General features: G+C 36.4%; 3 protein-coding genes across 3 annotated transcripts; 1 reads left to right on the top strand and 2 right to left on the bottom strand.

Annotated features, from left to right (window-relative positions):
- Positions 1-32: 32 nt before the first annotated feature.
- Positions 33-2,513, bottom strand: vhl (von Hippel-Lindau tumor suppressor). The gene is made up of 3 exons (XM_007254267.4): positions 1,936-2,513; positions 542-664; positions 33-448 (listed from the first exon to the last, which is right to left on the bottom strand). The coding sequence occupies exons 1-3, from the start codon at positions 2,129-2,131 to the stop codon at positions 255-257; spliced, it is 513 nt and encodes a 170-aa protein (XP_007254329.1). The 5' UTR covers positions 2,132-2,513; the 3' UTR covers positions 33-254.
- Positions 2,514-5,075: 2,562 nt separating this feature from the next.
- Positions 5,076-12,530, bottom strand: crbn (cereblon). The gene is made up of 11 exons (XM_007254266.4): positions 12,444-12,530; positions 10,292-10,401; positions 10,015-10,217; positions 9,123-9,281; positions 8,734-8,887; positions 8,577-8,639; positions 8,315-8,399; positions 7,803-7,918; positions 7,626-7,690; positions 7,069-7,200; positions 5,076-6,329 (listed from the first exon to the last, which is right to left on the bottom strand). The coding sequence occupies exons 1-11, from the start codon at positions 12,514-12,516 to the stop codon at positions 6,152-6,154; spliced, it is 1,338 nt and encodes a 445-aa protein (XP_007254328.1). The 5' UTR covers positions 12,517-12,530; the 3' UTR covers positions 5,076-6,151.
- Positions 12,531-12,588: 58 nt separating this feature from the next.
- zgc:152986 (uncharacterized protein LOC101884054 homolog) lies at positions 12,589-15,352 on the top strand. Its single transcript, XM_007254265.4, has 3 exons — positions 12,589-12,678; positions 14,280-14,497; positions 14,943-15,352. The coding sequence occupies exons 2-3, from the start codon at positions 14,290-14,292 to the stop codon at positions 15,248-15,250; spliced, it is 516 nt and encodes a 171-aa protein (XP_007254327.1). The 5' UTR covers positions 12,589-12,678; positions 14,280-14,289; the 3' UTR covers positions 15,251-15,352.
- Positions 15,353-23,572: the final 8,220 nt, after the last annotated feature.

The following is a 23,572-nucleotide window of genomic DNA, read 5'->3' as shown; positions in this document are numbered from 1 at the left end:
CTACTGGCATACATTTTTGTCTTAGGCAGATCAATGATGAGAAAAATTCATGCTTTTTATTTAAAATGTGTAAAAGTGGGGATAGATATGTGCAAAGGCAAGTGGGCACAGGTGCTCTGCAGCAAAGGCACAGATTGTCTAAAGCAGCTCCAATAAAATATCAAGTTGTCTGTTCCTCGGTAGGAAAAAACAGAATGTCTGTTGAATTCACAAAAATTAAGAAGGTCTTCGAATCAACAACACAATGTGTGTATTCAGTTGTTTTGTGTCTCTCTGTTCTGAAGTAGTCTCTGCTCCACTCGCTGGCTGATACGCCGCAGGTCAGCCTGGATATTCGGTCTCTGAGCAAGTTCTTCCTGTAGACAGCGAGCAATTTCTAAGCGCTGAAAATTTTCACTACGCACCAGCTGCCTCACCACCTGCAAACATCGCTCTCGCAGTGAAAACACTGTAACACACAAACACACACATGCAGTAAAATGTAACAGACAGATCATGTAGTCTTAAATTGCCTGAAACTACTGAAACCAAAGTCGTGTACCTGGTAGTGTGATGTTGGCCATGGACACTTGACCATTTTCCAGTGCACTGGGTAGGTACATCTCCTTGTTATTCACCAATAATGGATCATCAGATTCAGCATCACGAAACATCCATGGGTGTCCTGTTAGACAGATAAACAGTCATTCATGAGCAGTCAGTTTACCATCATTTAACAACAGATAGGATGAAGTTAGTTTGAAATTGATTGCAAACAGACTTGCTTCAAAAAGAAGTCACATTTCAAATACCCAGAGAAAGTTATTATTAGAAATTTACTTTTGTAAGCTAATCATTAGGGCAATTTTATTAAAAAGAAATTAAGTTACAATTATTTGAATAATAAAAATATTTTTTATAGTTTTTCTTTTTTTTACGCACTTGATTGATTAGTTGATGTATATTTTAGATAATATGTATATTGTTACAATTGTCCCTGGCACGTGTTACGATTGTACCTGTACAACTGTATGTACAGGTTGCAACATTTATTTGAATACAGTGGATTGACAGCATTCAAATATATTTTGCATCCTGTACATATTTCCTAAAATCACTTTATTACATTGTTTCAGTATTTGACACATTTAAGTTTATAATATAGCAAATTGGCTCTACTAGTATAAACTGTTTTATACTGGTCTCTCCTATTAACAATATAAACTAGAGTAAATAATACAAAATGTGAATCATTACTCCCTTAACATAACTTGCCCCTAACTTACAAGCTACAGGTGTGGGTGATACAGTAAACCTAAACTTATTTCTTCAGTAAAATAAGGTATTTACATTCTAAAATTTTGAGGGCTTTGAAATCCCCTACAGGACACTTAACCGAATTCTGCATGTTTGAAAATAAACATAAAAATAGACAACCTTAACAAAACTAAAGGTTTGGAGGACATGAACTGATTTGTATTTTAGGAAAATACTGATTTTAAAATAAAATTCAGGAAAGAGCCACTTCTATGATTTTATTTATTTATTTATTTTATATCCTGACATTAGCAAATTTACTTAAATATTATTTTTATTTTCTATTATAATTACAATTATGCTGATCAAATTATGGTTAATGAAAGCTTTTTATGTAATGCTTGAATAGAAATCCTCAAGATTTAGTGGTGTAATGTCAGACAGACAATTGACAAAATCCTGGCCTGTTAATGGGTTTTAAAAATCTGAAGAATATTTACATTAATATTTACATCAATTGAACATGAAAAAGCTGTATTGCACACTTTGAGCTAAATCAGATTTGGTTGCTTTTCAAATTTGGTTTGGATACAAAGACATTTATCAATACTTCTAATTGAGGGAACTAGATTAGGTTGGGCAGCAGTAAGTCGGGCATTAAATCAGCATGTCTTGCGTTTCGGACAGAGAGAGACTCACCCACATAAGTAGTTATTCGCTTTCCGGTGAGGGGCCGCAGCTCCCCGTACGACTGCGGCTCTCCGCGAAAGTTGATCCAAACGAGTTTAACGGTTCGAGGAGACCGGTTACAGAACACCACATGAGCCTGGAGACGACTGATCAAGGAGCGGACCAGCGGGAGCTGCTGCTGCCCCTCCACGGGTTCCTGTGGCATGGTTACCTGCACACAGGTAACCTAGCTAGGCTAACTCACCTAGTTACCTGCCGGACTTACTAACTTACTAACAACTAACTACTAACAACTAACAACTACCTTTAGCGCAGCTTTCCCAACAACAGAGGCACAGCGGTTAAATCAGCCAAGAAACGAAGAAAATGTTTTACTTATTATCACAAAAATGAGCATAAAATAAATGTAAAAACTAAGCTAAAACAATCACATATCAAAGTGAGCTGAATTACAGACGGGGGTCTACGCCTAGTACGTGCCTCAGGTTTGTTTTGATTACGTGATCCACCCAACGCCGACGAAGAAAACGTGTCGTCGCTGTTTAATATCGCCCCCGACTGGCCTTCTGCTGAAATTACACATCTTCATATAGAGAAAGTAGAGGTGGGTAACCCAACTATTTTTTATTTGTGTTGGTATGGAGTGAATTTTGTGCCAAAAGTTTTACGTAAAAAAATAAAATCCACAATCAAAATTTTCAAGAATCAAAAGTAAAACATGTATGTTGCAAATTCAAAAGAGAAAAAATATATATCAAATATATATATTTAAATATACTTGGTTATTTTATTATTCTTTGCACTTATTTGAAAATTATTTTAGTTTGGATTTTGCCAGTCTTTGCTTTCATTTTTGGATTTTTTTGGATTTTCTGTGGATTTTTGTGGATTTTGCTGCTAAAGACTTTTGCTTCTGGAATCTCTCCTTTGCTTCTGCTTCATTTTTTTGGTTCTGATTTTTGACACTTTTCACGGGTGGGCGGGGCTTAGAAGGCGGCGTTCCCCTTTAATCTCTATTGGTCACCTACCCTGAACCCTCGTCTGAGACAGACCACGCCCACCCCGCCAGCTTCAAGCGCTCTTCCAAACAAGGCGGAGCGAACGGGGTTCAGCTCACAGCAGCACCAGCAGGTACTTTTCCAATTAAATTTCATACAGACGTTATGTTTAATGTTATATTTCTTTTTTAAGTAAGTGTTTAACTCTATTAAGATGCTCATGTTAGCGGGGTGTGCTAAATATCCATGCTTAAATTATACTAGTTAGTTAGTGAACACTAACCTACCTAGTCAGTGAGTTAGCTAGTTTACCTAGGTCATCTGGTCAGTGAGTTAGCTAGCTACTTAACCTAGGTCATCTGGTCAGTGAGTTAGTGGGTTAGCTAAGCTAGTTAGGTTATGCCCCAGGGTAAAGCCAAGTAAGTACTGGTTACGGTTAACTAGCTAACTCACTGACTAGGTAACCTAACTAGCTTAGCTAACCCACTAACTCACTGACCAGATGACCTAGGTAAACTAGCTAACTCACTGACTAGGTAGGTTAGTGTTCACTAACTAACTAGTATAATTTAAGCATGGATATTTAGCACACCCCGCTAACATGAGCATCTTAATAGAGTTAAACACTTACTTAAAAAAGAAATATAACATTAAACATAACGTCTGTATGAAATTTAATTGGAAAAGTACCTGCTGGTGCTGCTGTGAGCTGAACCCCGTTCGCTCCGCCTTGTTTGGAAGAGCGCTTGAAGCTGGCGGGGTGGGCGTGGTCTGTCTCAGACGAGGGTTCAGGGTAGGTGACCAATAGAGATTAAAGGGGAACGCCTTCTTCTAAGCCCCGCCCACCCGTGAAAAGTGTGCCAAAAATCAGAACCAAAAAAATGAAGCAGAAGCAAAGGAGAGATTCCAGAAGCAAAAGTCTTTAGCAGCAAAATCCACAAAAATCCACAGAAAATCCAAAAAAATCCAAAAATGAAAGCAAAGACTGGCAAAATCCAAACTAAAATAATTTTCAAATAAGTGCAAAGAATAATAAAATAACCAAGTATATTTAAATATATATATTTGATATATATTTTTTCTCTTTTGAATTTGCAACATACATGTTTTACTTTTGATTCTTAAAATTTTGATTGTGGATTTTATTTTTTTACGTAAAACTTTTGGCACAAAATTCACTCCATATGTTGGAACAAAACCATTGGCACAAGTTAACAATTTTTTATTGTAACGTGTACGTTTTTAAATTGCATTCAAGTGTTTAAATATGATGTGACTGGTGATATAAAATGTGGCCCCATCTATGAATACTTCATATTATTAATCCATTCCTCAAGTGTCTGCTGTTTGGCAAGGGACTATTTGCAGAGAACAGGCCAATCAGAACCCTCTCTGTTTTGCATGCGCTTCATAAATACGGGACATAAATACATAAGGACGGAATGTTGGCAATAAACAAAAAAACATCTATGTCCAAAATCTTATTAAAATTATCCACCGACAGCTAAAACTATCCAGTTTATTTTTAATTTACATAATTACACATTTTATTTTTTTATTTTTTTTTTTTTCAATTATTATTATTTAAACAAATAAAGAAAAATAAAGAGTGTAACTTAAATCAGTTTCCAGATAGATTGGAATAATTTTCAAAAAAAGATTTTCTGTTTAGTATCTGATAAAAACTAAACAACAAAACTGAGCTGGATTCCCCAATACTGTTGAAACAAGTTAAAAGAGCCTAAACTTATGTTATCATTAAGTCTATTTATCTGCAGCGATTCAACACTTTAAGACCGTTTTTTACTGGTGCTATTTAATTATACAGGTATATGTGCTTACCCCCGCAGTCCTGACTCCGGTCTAAACACCGCTGCGTCTTCATACAGGGAAGCTGTTACTGGTAATGATCGCTAGATGGCGCTTCTTTCACGCGTCATTCAGTTCCATAGAGCTACTGAAGGAATATATTTACTCATAATTTTTTTTTAGGATAAGTAACTTTAAAATACAAGCTACAAGTTAGTAACTAAGTCAGCAACACGAGTGCAGGCAGACACTTCCTGCATGTATTAATCCAGACCTTCCTTTCTAAATCACACACTATATGTAGTATTCAGTGCACCACTGTAAGCATACTTAATACAAACAGACGTTCCAAAAATGATTTTATTAGCATATTTAGTAGAACTGAACACCTTTTTGGATCCTGAATCCCTTGAATATTATGGTTACAGATATGCAAGTCAGTGGCTTGTCAAGTGTATTTTGTATATCTCATTTTAACATTATGGATATGTGAGACTGCTGAGGTATGCACAAGATGTCCTGGATGTATTTAAAGTATGTGTATATGCACTCCGTTTCCTAACACTGCATTTATAATAGAGGTTTCTCCAGAAAGGGCTGCAGTCTACTTACAGACCTGTCTACCAAAACACCTGCTAACAAAATCCTTTCAGTGTCTAAACACACCTACATCCAATAGCATTGTCATAGACAAAAAGGGAAAGGGGGCTGAGAAGAAATACAAAAATACAGTAGCAGAGTTATGCCCCTGATATGACTTAATGATGATAAGAGTAACTCTGTTACTTTATAAATCATCCCTATTAGTAGTTACTGTGGCATCCAGCACCACACAGGCTCATTATGCCACACTGATTGACTTTTTTTTTAACTAACTCAGTGGAACCATCTTTCTTTGTCCGATAAGGAATATGCACAAAATAGTCCCTTCTCTTCGAAGTTGGTTTGTTTATATTAACATAATATTAAGAAACACCATGTGTTAACCCTTTCATAATGTCCATGTTTAAATAGGAGACCGTTTTATTAGCTTAATGAAAAAAAAGATTGTGGGCTTGAAATAAGTGTATGTTGTCAAATGCAAGGCTGAACTGTTACAACAACATACATGATCAGCAGAACAAAATTTGATTGTAAAAGCCACATATTTAAACTGACAGGGTTCACTTTGACCCTTGAGGCCTGTCTGATTTACTTCTTCAAGAGAAACTAATTTACAAGCCAGTTTTTTCTCCCTCTCTGTCCACTTTTCTGTCTCACTGTCTCCTTTCCCCCCCTAACTATGTCTTTCTGTGTCTCACCCTCTCTCTCTCTCTCTTTATGGTCTGGAGTGTGATGTTTCAGGGTGAAGTGGAGAAGGATTAAAGTGGTGGATGTTTTATGTGCTGTGAGTTGAAAAGTCGCGGGTCATGCTGAGGTCACAGGCAGAGCAGGCGTGAGCCCTCCACTCCCTCCTCGCCTTGAGGGATTGTGGGCAGAAGAGCAGAGCGAGTCAGACCCCAAAAGCGTGGTGGGCTCAGATCCTTCTTTACTGCAGAGAACTTCCAGCCCATGTGAGATCCACACGTCCGGCACTGCGCAATCGTCCATGCATACCTGGACACACACATTTTAATACTGTCATATGGACAACTACCACGTTTTATATGAAGTCCATGTAGTACCATTGTACTTGTCATATTGTTTTATTACACTGATTCAGCAATAATGAAATACTTTATGTTCTATTTCATTTGTGTAAATCTGTTGATGTTTTTTAGCCATTTGTTTTGTAAGTGAGTATTTGATTTAGGAGCCGTCTAAAGGCCAGGCTGCAATACAGTTAATGCTATTTTCAGTGCTATAACTGACAACATACCTTATCTTAATAATGTGGCTATATTGTTTAATGGCAGAACACCTAAAGGCCAAAGTCCAGCATTTTCCAGTTTCTCTGCAGAAACACAGCAACTAAATCTGATAAGTCCAATCAGGTGTGTTTAAGTAAGACTACACCCTTCCCTGAACACAACAACACAAATATTAGTATTTGTTGGTCCACCAGCATAACCCCACTGGTTAACTTACATCCCCAAGTCTGTTGTTGCTAAGTGGTTTCTACAGAATCCCAGGTGGCTCCTATGAAGTTGCTAGATGGTTGTTATGGTATTCTAGTAGGTAAGTGACAGTATGGGATGTACCATGATGCTATATTCAGCAGATTATAGAGACCTTGATGTTCTAGATAAAGCATTTGGATCTAGACTGTAGTACAAAATATAGGCACACATTTTAAGCATCACATATTTATAAACTACATGTTTAATCTTGAAAGCATTCACATGTGAAGGCTTACCCTGGGAACCAGCTATGCAGTGTGGATGGTCTTCCAACCAGATTGAGGTTGCTAGCCTTATAAACAGTCAGTGTCTCATGAACGTAACCATGTGGATTCACATAAGCCGCCATTGGCCCATAAAGCGACAGACTAGAGAAAGATAAAGTGAACAAATAATCAGTAAACACAAATGATATTTGTTTTGGGAGGCACTGGTAAAAAATGTAATGAAAGAAATGAAACAACAATCATTTAACAAAGGCAAAATCTTTTGTTCTCTTATTTAAAGTAAAAATATGTAGCATTCTTTCCTTAAAATACTTTTAAACAAATTTAAAATCATGTGGAATAGTGTCTCATAGCTTATAGCACGATTTCTTTTACAGTGGTGCAAAAGTGAATTAAACTCTCCACCTCTAGGGGAGCCTAGGGGCAAAAAAAAAATGCTTTAGACGTTACACGAAATGTTAGTGACCACATGCTATTTTTCCTTTTTATCATGCTATAGATCATGCTATTTTATATCTGTCCACTCATTAAATCCCTCCTGTTTGAAAAAAGTGAATGAGTCTTACCTGAATATTTCGTTCTTGGTTGTAATCTCTGTGTCTTGGCACTGTTTGCAGCATAGGGATGTGCACTGTGACAAGACAAAACAAAACTGCATCAAACTACTGACCAAAAGTGATTTTAACACAATCCGTATGTTTGAAACCCTATTCTTTTTAGACCTATAAGTGCCGTTCACTTACCCTGTCCATAATGTCCAGCTCACAGCGTAGTCTCTGTATAGCACTGCCGATCTTAAGCAACTGCAGTCTAAGAGCATCATCTATTGGCAAACAGGCAGCCACTCTGTATGAAAAATCTGAGAAGAAAGACAAAGTCTGTGGTCTGAATTGCACTTTCTGTTTATGTCAGATTTTAAGTGTATTCTTGTAAGGGTTGTGCCGTTAAAGCATAAAGAGGTGTGTATAGCCTGTGTGCAGTGTGGTTTACACTTGCATATCGTCGCTGTCCAATGAAAAACACTTATCTCCAAAACAGCAACTTTACAGTAGAGAGAAATAACCGTGTAAACTTTCAATGGAAGTCAATGTAAAAAGAGTTTATTTCAGGTCATTTTGGAGAGTTTCTATTGGTCCATTCATCGAGAGATTTTGGCACAGTGTAAGGCACAGTTTGTCTGTTTAAATTATGTAGTAAACTAAAAATCGACAAAAACGGAGATAAGTGTTTTTCATAGGACAGCGACGATATGCACCTATAGCATTTGTAGGCAGCGATTCATCCTTGAGGTTCTCGTCCCACTCATGGAGCTGCCGCTTTACTCTGCTCATTAGAGTCTCCTGGAAACATTAACACACACAGTCATGAACAAAATGTCTATTAAGTGCTTTCAGATGTGCAGAAGTGAGGCATATGTTCATAAAACATGGAACAAAAAACATAGGACTGTTTATTCAGGTGTGTATATGGAAATATAAGTGTGTGTGTCTGTGTAGAACTGTAACCTAAAAACTCACAGAGTCATAAAGGGCATACACCCAAGGAGGCCATGGGGTCATACTTGCAGGATATAACTTTCTCTAAAAAGGACAGCAAAGAGAGAGTATTACATACAGTAAACATGACAGAATTCTTTATAAATTCTTTATGTAAAATACATTATATGTTAGTTACCCGTCTGTAGGCCTGGCAACGTTGCACTTGGCTCTGTGGTTGTGTTTGCTTGGTAGGAGGTGAATGTGTGCGTACGTGGGACAAGAGCTGAACGGCACTCAAGGGGTCAAGCAGAATTCTCTCTGGCAAAATTTGCACCTTCGCCTGACGAATCCTTAAAAACAAAGCACACAAACTTTTTACCACTAAATTTCATAATCTACTTTTTTTTTTTTTGCTTTTAATGATTAAATAAAACAAATATCACCTTGTTTCATTAATTCATGTAACTGGACAGCTATTAAAGCATTTCACTTGTCGCTGTACCATATATGACTATGTATGTGGGCAAAAAATGTTCATTTAATTGAGAATTTCTAAATTTATGTTGTGCAGTGCTCATATCTTACCCGTCTGCCTGTGTGCGAATGTCATGCACTCTGAAGCGCTGCCGCCCAATAGCTTTGATTTTCACCGTCTCAATGCCGTACTCCTGCTCCTCACGAAAGGCATAAATCTCTGCTGTTGTCCCAAACTCTGCTTTTAGCTCTCCCCCACTTGCATCAGGACTGCAAAGAAGTTCTGATTTAATAAAAGATCTTAAGAACATATCAGTAATTTAATAACAGATCTAAAGCAACCTTCATTTTTATTACCTTTAACATCTAATCATAAGACTTTCCTTAGTATCTGTATACTCTTTTCATGGTTGCCTGTCTAAAGAATCTTTTCCAGAACCTAGCTGTGTTTTAAAAGATGGTTTTCTTCACCAAAACATACAAATTGGCTGTAATTCCTAATCGGGTCATACTAGGACTGGAAATGCTCAAAAGTTATCTGATGATACAATATAACTTATTTATTGGACAATAAAAATATAAAAGCCATTGCTGGTGTTGTATATTATCACATACTGTAATGAACATCAGTCAGTGACAGATACTGAAAATAGTATATATCTCTTATAAACATCAGTCAGACGTTTCTCTTCTGTCAGAAGTTGCAGATTCATTGGTACATAGCTATGAGACTCTCTTTCCTAGTCTCAGAACAACAGCAGCATCTGTTCTAAAGAGGATGAACAGATCTACGATTGCTACAAAAGAGACAGTCTTCCTCAACTCTCCTTCATCTCCAGCAAATGTTCTGCTTTCTGGCTTTGGACAAGGGCCCAGTCCATTGCCAACATCCCTTTTATAAATGTGTTTAGGCCTCACTCTGTTTCATACTGGCTGATTATGGTGTTATAAATGTAAGGACCATCACAGTATTCTATATTATAAATCATGCTGAGGGGCTTACCTGTGTGCAAGCACAGCAAATGTGCGGTCATGACTGACAAGGTTGCGGAACATGCTGACCTCCTGTGGTCGAAAAAGCTGCAATGGCAGTGTCTGACCTGGGATCAGCATAAGAGCCGCATGCGGGAGAACAGGCAAGTTTTGCACACTGTCCTCATCATGAAGAGTCCGGCCGTGGAACTCCTCCATGTCTGAGCCCAGGTACTAACATACACATACACATACATAAGTATAGTTTTAACCATAATCAGACTTTTGCCAGTGTAACAGACACTCACAGCATGTGATGTCGGCAAACTTGGGTCAAAGTTGATAATGCTTGGCTTTTCTGCATCTTCACTATCACGGTCTTCAGTTTCCATGTCATCTTCTTCCTCCTCCTCATTTTCTAGAGAGGGACCAAGAGAACCAATGAGAGTGAAACAGAATGAGACACACACAAACAATTAAAGAGAGGAAAAGAACATAACACTGAGTACCCTGACAAAATTATTTTTTGAGGCTCACATGAATGGATATCAGGTGGGCACAAGCTTTCTTAAGGGTTCTTAAATGGCCCTATCATTACAGCCTACCTTAATCTAAAATGGGTCCCATCTAGACCAGAAATGCAAAATACAACCCAGATGACGTGCCTGTTTACTCAATCCTTGACCTATTATGACATATATGGAGTCAACATGGAAACAATGGGCAAAAGTTCCTGGTTCCCAGTTGGGCTACCCATACAGGCCCCACATGGGCACGTCAGGTTTATGATCTGCACCTGACCAGCTTCCCACTGTTCAGCTTAGGCCACCTACTTTGGATTAGTTACTCACCCTCCAATACTGATGAACGCCCTGTCTACAGACAGACGCCTTTCTCATCTGGCATTATGGTTAAAGGGTACAGTTATTTTGTCATTTATTAAGTTTCAGTTCACCAATCACACATTCGATCACTTTCTTTCCCACACTGAAGAAGACAGTGTCTATAATTGGCACTCCAAATATAATCTAATATAATATTTTAATAAAAATGATGTGCGAATCTACATTTGTTAGGTGTTTCCGTCATTCTGCCAGTTAATCTATGTGAGCACTTAAACAGATGTGGAGTGGATAAGCGGAATGGGATTGGAGGGGGGTATACTGAAATTATTACTTTTATTATTCTTACCACCACTATCACGATTATATCAGTACACCTGGACATAATAGTCCCATGTGACTGTATATCAACAATGTATTAGCAATTTTTACCTGCTACTGTCACTCACTTTGATCATTTTTTCCTGCTGCCAGATATCTGCAGTAAAGTGCTTTAAAATAATTCAATTTTATATTACCTAGGTGCCATATTGTATCGTACGCAATAACATAACCAGAATTTTTAAATATTGTTTTTTAAAGAAATACCCAGAAATACTGATATTATTTTAGGGCTACATAGGCCATTAGGGAACAACATTTTGCAAAAGAAATATTGTGCATTGTCCTATTAAATATATACTACAGATACATTATATATGTCCAGTATATTTTACTTCAGTCCTAGATATGTGGAGTGTATTATTATTAGTATCAGGACATGTTGGATAATATGTTTCTGACTTGCAATCATGTGCAAAAATATTGCCAAATAAATTCAATGACAAAATTCAGTGTTTTGTCATATCACAAAAGAATATTTTTATCTCAAAAAGTACCCTGAAATCTTGTGAAATTATTTTAGGGCCATATCGCCAATGCCAATCTGGGTAAGTGGGAACCAAGTAACTACACAGAGCAATTTAGAGAGAGTGCAAGAGAAAGAGAGCAAGAGAAAGAGAGAGAGCAGAAGAGAGCTACACAAACGCACACACAAACAAACACATTTGGTTAATTTGTCTCATTACTTTCACTTATTTATATGATTTGCATTGTTTTAGTACAATCTGTTCTATTCTACACTCTAGAAATTTTTAATCTCCGAGACAGTTCACTATATTTTACTTTACTGTAAAACTGTATAACTCAGGCTTTGGCAACACAAATGTAGCACTATTTGTCATCCCAATAAAGCACCTTTCATTTAATTAAAATGAATAGAAAGAAAGAGAAAGAGAGAGAGAAAGAGAGAGTGTTATGGCTTTCATTTTCACTTGTCTGCACAGTAGTAAACTGTCAGTATCACGTTTTGCAGTCTTTAAACTAAACCGCAGATTGTGCAGTGTGTAGTTGGAGTTGTCTGAAGAGGCGGGCACGTGGTAATCGAGCACATCTGTGGTTATTTGTGGCTCATTAGTCCAAACCTGTCAGCTGTCATGCCTGACCGCTCGGTGGCCCAACAGGCGGGCAGCTCCGTGGCCTCAGCGCTGTGTATTTCGTGCAGACGGGCGGCTGTAGTGCTGTGTTTTACAGCGCGCTGCGTGCCTCAGTCTCAGAAGCGCGTTTTCAGCGCACTCACCAGGTACGAGCTGCAGCTGGTTGCCCATGTCGTCGTGGATGTTGTTGTCGCCTCCGCCCCTCTCAGCAGCCATCGCCGTCTGTTTACACTCCGAAACCCGACGAGTTTCAGCGGAGCGGCACTCGACCTGCGGAGAACCTGTTAGAGAAGCTCAGGGCGCCCCCTAATGAACGGAGGCCGCCAGGTGTCCTGCTGCAAGTTTCAGGAGTGAGAGAAAGAAAGAGCGTTTGAAAAGGTAGAGCCAAAATAACGCTGTAAAATATATAAAATCGCAAAATTTATACCTGTAGGCGCCTGCAAACATTTTATAATCAACATTTTAAGGGGTTTATTTGTTAATTTCGACGAGCTATGGCTGCACAATTCAGCTCGGTAAATCTGCACAATCCACTATTTTATCTGTTCGTACAAATCTCTTCCCTCCCTATTTGAAGTAGCTGAGTAGATCATGGCCTGCTGGACAAGCACAAACCACAGTTTAAACGCATAAAATTAATAACCATGAGTGTTCAGTCAAAAGTTCAGGCCGTCCAGCAGTCTTATAAAAGTAGTTATAATAGTTTTAGTCACATTTTAGTCATTTCATTATTGTTGGTTTTAGTCTAGTCGACAAAAAACTAAAAACATTTTAGGCTAATATTAGTCTAATAAAATATATACTATGTACTTTTATATCTGTGTTATTGTTTGTTATTATTTTTTGCCAAAAAAAAAATACCCTATATAAATTGTCTCCATGCAACTGGTGCCTAGAAGGCTTCAAACAATTTGTGATCACAATTTTAGAGTCTTAGTTGTTAAGTAGTAATGTTTTGTTAGTAAATTCTGCGCACAACCCAGCATTTTTTCTGTTAGTGTAAAATCCTTTATAAATATTTAAAATTGCTGAAGCCTGCACCTGTGATTACAAAACTGTTTGTTACAATTGGAACAGTAGTTCCTTTTCCTGATTTAGCTTATGGCCTGCGAGCTGGAAAAAGCACTACACATCCTGTTCAGGTTTACTTATGTTCAACTTGAACAATCCTGCTTGGTAAAATACAAATGTTTGTTTGTCTGCAAACTGTAACCACCATCCTTCATGGTGCTAACATCTTATAGCTTCTGATCAGACTGTAGAGTGGTAAATGAAGTACTCAAACAATCCATGTAGTTAGCTAGTTACATGCAAATATAGAAAACTAAAAATATTACCTCTCTTTAGAACTTGAGTAAACCTGAGTAAAAATACAAAATGATTAGCCCTTGGAGTATGTAAATAATTAGTCATACGTGATGTGTATAAATGATCAAATACAGAACCAGAAGGCAAACAGTTTTTGTTGGGTCAGGTAGTACCAAGAGGCTTTTTTCCAAAAAAAGTATTAGAAATAATTGCAACTTTCAATTTTCAATGTAATAAAAAGTAAGACATTTGACTTTTAAAGTTAGTGATTAAAATATAGTAGTTAAAGACATACAGTTTGGACTAACATTCTTTTTCATTTACTTTATAATTTATTTCCTAGATTGTAGATTAATATTCAAGACATGAAAACAATTAATTGGCAAATATCGAATTAAATGTGTCTAAATCTGAAGTCTAAAACACATTCTGGATTGTTTAACACATTGTTTATTAAATAATTTCACGTGTTCTTGTTTAGCTTTAAAACAATACACATTGAATGAGAATAGTGTGTCCAAACTCTTGACTGGTAATGTATATAATGTCATGCTTAACAAAATACATTTACTTAATTGCTGTCCACCAGTGGACTGCAGCCACCACCTCTAATGATACTCATGTTTTGTGTTTTTGTGTGTTCGTGGTGGTTCTAAATTTCTGTGGCACAGCTGACAGTTGATGGCACTGTCAGTGTATGTGTGTGTCCTGCTGCTGCAGTGTGTGTATGTTTCAGTGTGTGAGAGTGATTATTATTCAGTGTTGGGAGTTCCTTGCTGTGCTACAGAGAAAGAGATCAAGAAAGCATTTCGTCAGCTGGCCCTCAGATTCCATCCTGACAAGAATCACAGCCCAGATGCACAACAGATTTTCACACAGATTACACACGGTGTGTATACCGTATGTACACACACAGGGTACTTCTATATAAATGGATAAAATACAAAGGAAATTGTGCACAATTTTATTCTGTTGCTTTCCATATTAAACTATACAAGCTAGCTCAACGTTGACAGTGCCTTTTTTTGTAGGACTGCAGTAAACAGTTGTTTCGTTCACAGTAATGAATGTTTAAAAATGCTATGATATTGTTTGAAATGAAGTATTATGGTACCATCCTTGATTTCAGTTGTACATTTAGAAATCCTACTCTCCAGTGACTCATTTAAACATAATCAGCACTTCTCTAAATGTATAAAACTGATAAAACATTAAAAAAAGGAAATATATGTATTGACATCCTTTGTGTAAAATCTTCAGATGTTTTACTGTAAAATACTTAATGAGACAGAAAATAAGTGGATGTGATTGTTCTGCACCTCTTTCTACTTTAGCATACGAGGTGCTGTCTGATCAGGAAAGACGGCGACTCTATGACCAGACGTACCTGTCTGCCCAGTGCAGCAAGAAGAAGGGAAAATCAGATCCGGGCTGCATGCACCATGACAGCAGACATGGTTCCTATGGTAACAGTGACTTCCTGTCCTCCAGTTTAGATGACCTGCTTGCGATGCTGCAGATGGATGAAGATTTATTCATGGGGGAAGAAGCTGATGTAGGTCAGGTGTGGAGTTTTGGTCTTTGGGATGAAGGTCAGGATGAGGAGAATGATCAGTTCAGCTTTATGTTTGGTGTACTTTGATTATAATGTTCACACAGTGATTGTTTTGTATTGTAGGAACCACAACATATTTATTAAGTATATGCTTTTATATTTATTAAAAATATTGGCTTTATAATGGTTTAGCATGGCTGTTGTGACTTTTTTTGCTTACATGCTGAGAAGTTCAGATAATTTTATTGATCAAAACAGTCATTATGTAGTTATCAGAATTCAATTTCTAAATGTTTAAAAGCAGAACAGAACACTTTAGTAACTGCAAAGATATCCAGTTGTCTGCCCACTATATTTTCTACAATCAAGCAAACATTGTGATCTTGTTTCTAAACCTATTATCCATTTTTTCAGCATCACTGAATAATCAAATCATCAGTTTATATTAGTAGAGGCAAATATACAGTGACACTTGAGAGTAAGAAATCACAAAGATTAGAAGTCCAATGCATTGTGAAGCTAGTTCCATGTTTTACTCAGTGATATACATCACAAACACACCCTTGTTTTTTTCAGCACATTATTTTTATGGTTATAAGCCTTTCCCGATAGATGCATATAACTGTCTTTGAATAGTCAGTTCAGTCAAAACAGCCTAGAGAAAATTGGAATTTAGCCAAAAGGAAAAAACAAAGATTAGAAAAGAGGATGTCCTTCCACACCCTCGGTAATACAGAATTAAAAGTAATTCTTTTTTCATCATTTAGGCTTAATTTAGACTTTCATACATAATATTGTAAATATAATAAATAAGCTGTTTTATTTCTGTTCAGAGGAATGTTCTAATTTGTGTGGTTTTTATGGTAACCTTGTTTAAAAGGTTTTTCACACTCACACATCATGGTTCATGCAAAGTGTTTTTTTTTCTGTATTAGGATTGTCAAACCAGATCTGCAAAGGCCCAGTATTGTTCCTGTTTTTTTTTTTTGAGAAACCAGCAGCAAAACACGATTGCACATGTTAAATCAGTTAGTCAGTCTTCAAATAACTGATCACGTGCTTTAGCTTGGAATGAGAATCTGCAGCAACACTAGTCTTTTGTAAATCAGGATTGACACTCCTGGTTTATATAACCAGTCAAAGAACAATTTAAAACATTTAACAGTGTAGTGGAAAATATTGTTTTTTCTATATTTTTTCCCCAATTTAGGTATCCAGTAATTTGGTCTGTTTTTAGTATTTGCCTTGTTCATGGAGAAACCCAGACATTTAGCTTAATGGCCAGCAGAGAGCAGACTGACCTCAAAACCCAAATTATGTTCACTAGAATCACTGTTGTAATAATGTGGATAGGATTAGAATTAAGTGATTTTAGACCCATGATATCAGTTCACCAGAGAAAGCTGGTTAGATATTAACAATATTAGGCATAATTGAGACCTTTTTAGACCTTTTTTCAGATAGTTAAAAAAAGTTGCAAGTAGTATTGTTAAATAAACTTCAGAAATGAAAGCATTCAGAACAAAGATTTCTCTCTGAATACAAATGGATGAAATTATCTCTTCATTGTAAGTCAAGGTTCACAAATGATACAAGCATGTGTGTTCTCTGCCCTACCTCAACCAAACCTCTCCACGAAAGTATTGCATATATTTCTTGCATTTCAAGAAGACAAATTTATATGCATTCAAATGTATGCAAAAAATATACCCTCACTATTAATTTCTGGGGATTCACATTCTTCTTGTATCACAGTTCTATCTTTACATATTTTTTTTCTTTTTTGTGTGTCTTCATTTTTGCTTTACATGTGGGTTTTTCCCCTCTCAGTGCTACATTGGTTTGTTATGCAGTGTAGAGGTCGGGGGTCCTAGGGTTCCTCTCCTGCACAGGAAAAGTCTGGATGTTTGACTTTGGGCTGCATAGAAGCCCTAGAGCAGCTGTGGGTTGGACAATTTAAAGCAGCAGATTGGTATTTAATCTATTTTAATAAGCTTCATCATTTCCACAAATGTAGTCTGTCATGTATCTGGCATGAGCTAGCTACTCAGTAGTTTCAAACTGCACGGTGCAATCTGTAAATATAGATATAATCATTACGAAAGAAAAAAAAGGTGACTAGACTGTGCTTATGCTCTTAAGTTAAGCATAAGTGTCTGTATAGAAATGTTAAGTTGTGTGTGTTAAGGGTAAGATGGTCACTACTACTGTACACTAAAGGTGACAGATTTTGATCTGCAGATTTACTTCTTTTTTCCTTAGATGTCCTGTTTTTCACAATTCCCAATAAGTGTATTAAACTGTTGTTTAGTATCCTCATACATAAGCTCCACTGACTGACAGAGAAGGGTGATATAGAAGCCTGGGGGGACCTAAATCTTGTTGTTAATTTTTTATTTTTTTTTATCAGGCTCCTCAGTGCCCCCAATGTAAATGTACAAAATTGGTCTTTCCAAACCTTTCAAAAGGTTAACATGGTCCATCTCTCTTTGAGTCTGAACAACCTGACGAGACCACGGTAGCTTAGTAAGTTTTAAGTAAGTTAACTTAGTTTTGTCTGAATCAAATAGCAGGTGTGATAGGTGGTCAGGTATCAAAGGTCCTAAATTTGGTCTGATTTTTGTTCTTGGTTTGGATCTACTGAACTGAACCATGTTTGCCATGTGAAAGCATTTTTTAGATAGTTTGAACTTTCAGAACAATTACAGGAAGCTGTGACAGAAATAAAATAAATGGTGTGCTGAACTGTCCTTCAAATGCGTGTGTGTCATTCTTCAGCATGGGCACAAAAGCTTATGATGTATCTACACTAACTGTAGATTGACCTTTTTTTAATAATCTGGGAAATCTGTTACAATCATTCTGCTGCTTGATGTGTGCATGCACTTACAGGGAGTCGGATTCTGGCACAGAGGCAGAACTTCGCACAGCATCTATAAAGACATTTTGCTGAACTAACAACATTCTACAAACCAATCAATATCAAGCAGCCGATATACACTGTAAAAAATGTCCATAGAATTTACGGTGAAAAACTGTCAAACCATGACAGTAAAAGACTGTAAACGCTAAAAAGGCTAAATACTGTTTCGGTAACAACAAAATACCGTAAATTCATATATCATCCAATACACTAATTTTTACACATTTTCTCTGGAAAAAATACATTATTTCAACGTAAAATTCTCTTGCACTGTGTTTATAACAGAAATTTTCCGTATTTTTGGATAACTGGTAAAACCGTAATTTCTACATTATTTTTTTGTGAATAATACATTTTTTCTTTGTTAAATATACAAGCCATTATTACATTTCCGTATTATTTAGATAACAGCCAAAACCGTAATGTCTACATTCATTTTTTGTGAATAATACATGTTTTTACTGTAAAATATACAAGCCAGTATTACATTTCCGTATTTTTATTAAACAAGCAAAACTGTATTTTCTACATTCATGTTTTGTGAATAATACATGTTTTTACTGTTAAATATATAAGCCATTATTACATTTCGGTATTTTTACTCAACAGGCAAAACTGTAATTTCTACATTCATTTTTTGTGATTAATATTTTTTTTTACTGTTAAATACACAAGCCATTAATAAATTTCCATATTATTTGGATAACGGCTAAAACTGTAATTTCTACATTTATTTGTCATGAATAATATTCTTTTCACCATTGAATACTGTAAAAAATGTCCGTGAAAATTACAGTGAAAAACTGTGAAATGGCAATAGAAATAAACCGTAAAGCAAGAACTAGCTTATTGTTGTAGAATAAACATTGAATTACCATAAATTAAAAAACTGACATGGCAATGGTAATAGATTGTAATATTAAAAACAGCATATTACTGTATAATCACTGAGAAAAAAATGTAAAATTTACGGTAAAATACTGGCAGCTGTGGTTGCCAGAATTTCACCGTAAAATAAACGGTTGCCAAGAATTGTACTGTAATATCTTCTACATGGCAACCGTTTATTTTACAGTAAATTTCTGGCAACCACAGCTGCCAGTATTTCACCGTAAAATAAACAGTTGCAAATGTATAAGATATTACAGTTTAATTCTTGTCAACAGTAAATTTCATATTCATAAACCGTTTTGTTTACAGTATATTCTTGTGAAAAAAAGTATATTACATTGAAGGAGAAGGATATTATTAGGGCATTGTATATAATGAGTTTGTTTGCTCCTGGATTTTATTGATATCCGCAGGGTCTGAATGGGATGTAACGCAGCTGTCTATGGGGCGTGGTTATGTTAATTAGATGTTTAGTTTAGAGAAGTCACCATGATGTAGTTTCATAGCGGTTTTATCCACCTGGCTGGGTTTTACACTATGAGTATATAAGTGAATTTACTCTCCGAGCACATCTCTGTGCTGTAAGTGAGCAGTAGTCCAGTTAATGAAGTGATTTTGATAAAGATCATGCTGTTTAAAACTGTATGTTGTTAACACACGTTTACAGCGAGAATCAAAATTATTGCACAACCACATACCAAGTGTTTTAGCAAAAATTGACCATAAAATAGGACAATAAATGCTGTGGAATGGATAGTTTTTCACTTAAAAAGCAACAGGGTTACGTTGTGAATTGTTCAGCTATACCATGAGTTTATACACAATTTCACCGTTATTTTAACAGTAACTCCTCTTTATTGGTACATTTTCAAACTGTTGTTTTTACAAGTGTTAAAATACCTTACTGTAAAGCCATATACAATATCACTGTATTTTTTACGGTAAAAAATGGCAACCACAGCTGCCAATTTTTCACCGTAAATTTGACAAGAATTTTTTTTACAGTAGGCTTTTTACAATGTAATATACTTTTTTTTACAAGAATATACTGTAAACAAAACGGTTTATGAATGTGAAATTTACTGTTGAAAAGAATTAAACTGTAATATCTTATACATTTACAACTGTTTATTTTACGGTGAAATACTGGCAGCTGTGGTTGCCAGAATTTTACCGTAAAATAAACAGTTGCCAAGAATTATACTGTAATATCTTTTACATGGCAACCGTTTATTTTACGGTAAAATTCTGGCAACCACAGCTGCCAGTATTTTACCGTAAATTTTACGGTGTTTTTTTTTTACAGTGTAGAGGACGACGGCATGAAGTGAAGTTTTTTTATTCTGCTCACAAAACTACAGTGGGAAACCAAAACTAAAGCAATCAAATGTATACAATGTGACAAGCACATAACCTTGGCCTCTGGTTGAGATGTTCAGGTGTGTTGCAGAAATGCTTAACTTGCTGTGTTTGTGTATTCATAGCTACAGACCACTCAAAAGTGCTCATTTTAATACCTGTTCACAATCCAAAGCATATACAATGGACACCCAAGCATTAATATTGAACCATAAAGCAGTAAAAGGTCACCTGGTCGATGGAGGCAGGATAAATATGCTCCTGCTGTGCCAGAACAACAGGAACAATCCATGGTGTCTCATGGCATCTTAAAATTTATGCTAATGCATTGGTGCCAGATACCACTTTCAAAGGTCTTGTAATTTGTGCTGTTTATCGCAGTACACATAGTGCCAAAAGTACATTAGTCATAATGTTGGTCAAAATGTTTGGTTACTCCATGTCTGTTATACTATTGATATTTATTGTGTATATGTTGTATATTCTGAATGATTATAGTGTTTATAGAGTGTGTGATGTACTGTAAATGTGATGTGTAGCTAATAAGAGAGAGACTGTAGATCCGTGATCCCTTTGGATGAGTGACAGTGTGTCAGGTGCCCAGTGCAGATGGAGGGGAGGAATTTATACAAATTTGCCAATGACGGTTCCCATGACAACCTTTTGGCTTACTTACTGTTTGATCCTTAGGGTTTCATTTATCAGCAAGGGAGACTTATGTAAGGTATATAAATGTGTTGTTTCAAAACAAGCTAACAAGTGTCACAAAAATATTATAGGAATGTGTTGCATGTCCAGTTATTAAATGCTAAAATTGGTCCAGAAGGAGACCAGTAATAGAGTGGAAAAGACTTTCAGGCCAAGACGTGGGCTTTTATTCTTAGGAGAAAGGATGTAAAAAAAAAAACATCCAGCACAAATATAAGGTGGCCTGGGATGTACCACAATATGCGCCAATGTTCGTGGACAGCTCTTCTAATGAATGCATTCAGCTACTTTACATTGGACCTATTGCTGACACAGATGTGCAAAGGCACACACAGCTAGTCTTGTCCTTGTAGTAAAAGCACTGTCATTATAATAGAACTATAATAAACATGAAAATGTTGACAGTGTCTATATATACAGCTCTGGAAAAAATTAAGAGACAGCTTTTGTTTCTGAATCAGTTTATCTGATTTTGCTATTTATAGGTACTATATATGTTTAAGCAAAATGAACATTGTTGTTTTATTCTATAAACTATACATAACATTTAATTATGGTTTAGAAATCAATATTTGGTGAAATAACCCTGTTTTTTAATCACAGGTTTTATGCATCTTGGCATGTTCTCCTCCACCAGTCTTACACACTACTTTTGGATAAAGTTATGCCACTCCTGGAGCAGTTCCTCTTGATTATGTTCCAGAGGTTTTTAATTTGGTAAAATCAAAGAAACTCTTTTTTTAGATGGTCTCTTATTTTATTCTATCGATATTCTATATATCAAATGGAATAGTTTTGTGTGTGCATTACATACTGAAGGTTTTTTTTTTGTGTTTCAGTGTTTTGACTGGAAAATATGATATTGACACAGTGACATAATTAACACATTCAGCAACTCCTGCTGATGCTGGGACTCCACAATAACTCCACATTGAATGTGCTGGTATCTGCGCATACACACACACATGTACAAACACAAAAGAAGAGACACACTAATCATCCACACATTACACACAGTATAGGCACACACGATTTGCTGTTAAATCATCAACACACCCACACACACAGATGACACACATGCTGAATGTTTCCTGTTGGCCATAAAGGGTGGGGTGTCCAGCATAGGGTGTTTTTTCCCCTCTTTGTTCTAACTAACAACAGTCTGTGACTGTGTGTGTGTGTGTGTGTGTGTGTGTGTACGTACATTAGCTGCAGGTTGCTGCATGGGGGCTACAGTATACGGTGGACAAATTGTCCCTGGGTAAAACCAATGTCTTTAAAGCACTACCTACACACAGTGTGGACTGCAATAGGTGAAGAAAAAAAGTACATATTTCTCAAACTAAGATTGATTTAAATATTGTTGGCTTTTAACAGGCTATAATTGCTTTGTTATTCTATTTATTATTTTTATGTGAGAGGCATTTAATAGTCTTAAAATGACAAAAATGTTGATTATTCCAACAATTTCTTTAACAGTAAATCATTCACAAAAATGATATGATGATGGGCCTAGTTAGTTAGTTATTTAAAAAGTAAAGCTGTCTGAAAAAAAGTGATCTGTTTAAAGTTGAAAAACAGGAAGATGCTAATACATACAAGACCATCATATACATTTACGCACCAGTGTCAGTACTTCCGAATTCAAAACAGATTCCAACGGCAAATTTAATTTACTACGTTTTTTTTGCAGGTTGGATGCTTGTCAGCAATGTCTAACATTGTATTATTTTTTGCCATGCACAATAAGAAGTCCTTATACCAGACTCACCTTGATTTATCTACATCCTGCTGCTGTAATGTCATCCATATCTGGCTTTGTTATATATAGTTACTGGTCAAAATATTTCCAGCAGTTAAACATATTTTGCTTTGGTTCTGCGTTTTCTTTGTATTTAAGAAATTTGAAATCTGATAGGACCATAGGAAAATGGACCCATCCCCCCATCCTTCTCCGCTTCAAATAAACAATATCAATTTTGCCTCTTTGGACTCAGGCCACAGCAGTTTACGGAAGGAAGGATATTTTATTAGGGCATCAAGACAAGGACATGACCCGCCTTATTGTACAATGAAAAGCACTTGGCCTGTTCTCTCACTTTTGTAGGAATAAAAATCATAATATATGTTAAGCTGTTAACAGTAACACTGGCAGTGTAACGGTTTGTTCATAATCATGTGAAAAGGAGTAGGTAAACCAGCTACATATCCGTGAGTAAGAGAGCAGGATGGTAAGCAAAAAAAAACAGTTCCCTACAATCCCTTACTGTACTTTCAGTGCCCTAATCCAAAGCCAGATGTGTGTGCTGAATGCGTGCACAAGTGAGTGTGACTGAAAGTTCAATAAACAAATCCCAGAGATAATTCATAGAAAGCATGGCTTAAAAAAGGCTTAAATGGGCATTTGGTCACTGGTCCTCAGCAGGCCTACTGTACTATCTCACACATGATAAGAAAAACAAATTCCCAGACACACACACACACTGAACAGAAGGCCCCAGGTACCGCCTGCTGCTGAGGCTGTGGAA

This window comes from Astyanax mexicanus, chromosome 5 (genome assembly GCF_023375975.1).
Source record: "Astyanax mexicanus isolate ESR-SI-001 chromosome 5, AstMex3_surface, whole genome shotgun sequence".
NCBI classification, from domain to species: Eukaryota; Metazoa; Chordata; class Actinopteri; order Characiformes; family Acestrorhamphidae; genus Astyanax; species Astyanax mexicanus.
The sequence above is the reverse complement of the archived record's forward strand: the minus strand, read 5'-3'. Positions and strand labels throughout refer to the sequence as shown.

Coding starts and splice junctions, on each gene's coding strand:
- crbn (XM_007254266.4), bottom strand. CDS start 12,516: ATGGCTGCTGAGAGGGGCGGAGGCGACAACAACATCCACGACGACATG. Junction 7,919..8,314: donor GCTGCCTACAAATGCTATAG/GTGCATATCGTC, acceptor CTTTCTTCTCAG/ATTTTTCATACAGAGTGGCT. Junction 7,691..7,802: donor AGCTGGACATTATGGACAGG/GTAAGTGAACGG, acceptor GTCTTGTCACAG/TGCACATCCCTATGCTGCAA.
- vhl (XM_007254267.4), bottom strand. CDS start 2,131: ATGCCACAGGAACCCGTGGAGGGGCAGCAGCAGCTCCCGCTGGTCCGC. Junction 665..1,935: donor GCGAATAACTACTTATGTGG/GTGAGTCTCTCT, acceptor TCTGTCTAACAG/GACACCCATGGATGTTTCGT. Junction 449..541: donor GGCCAACATCACACTACCAG/GTACACGACTTT, acceptor TGTGTGTTACAG/TGTTTTCACTGCGAGAGCGA.
- zgc:152986 (XM_007254265.4), top strand. CDS start 14,290: ATGGCACTGTCAGTGTATGTGTGTGTCCTGCTGCTGCAGTGTGTGTAT. Junction 14,498..14,942: donor TTTCACACAGATTACACACG/GTGTGTATACCG, acceptor TTTCTACTTTAG/CATACGAGGTGCTGTCTGAT.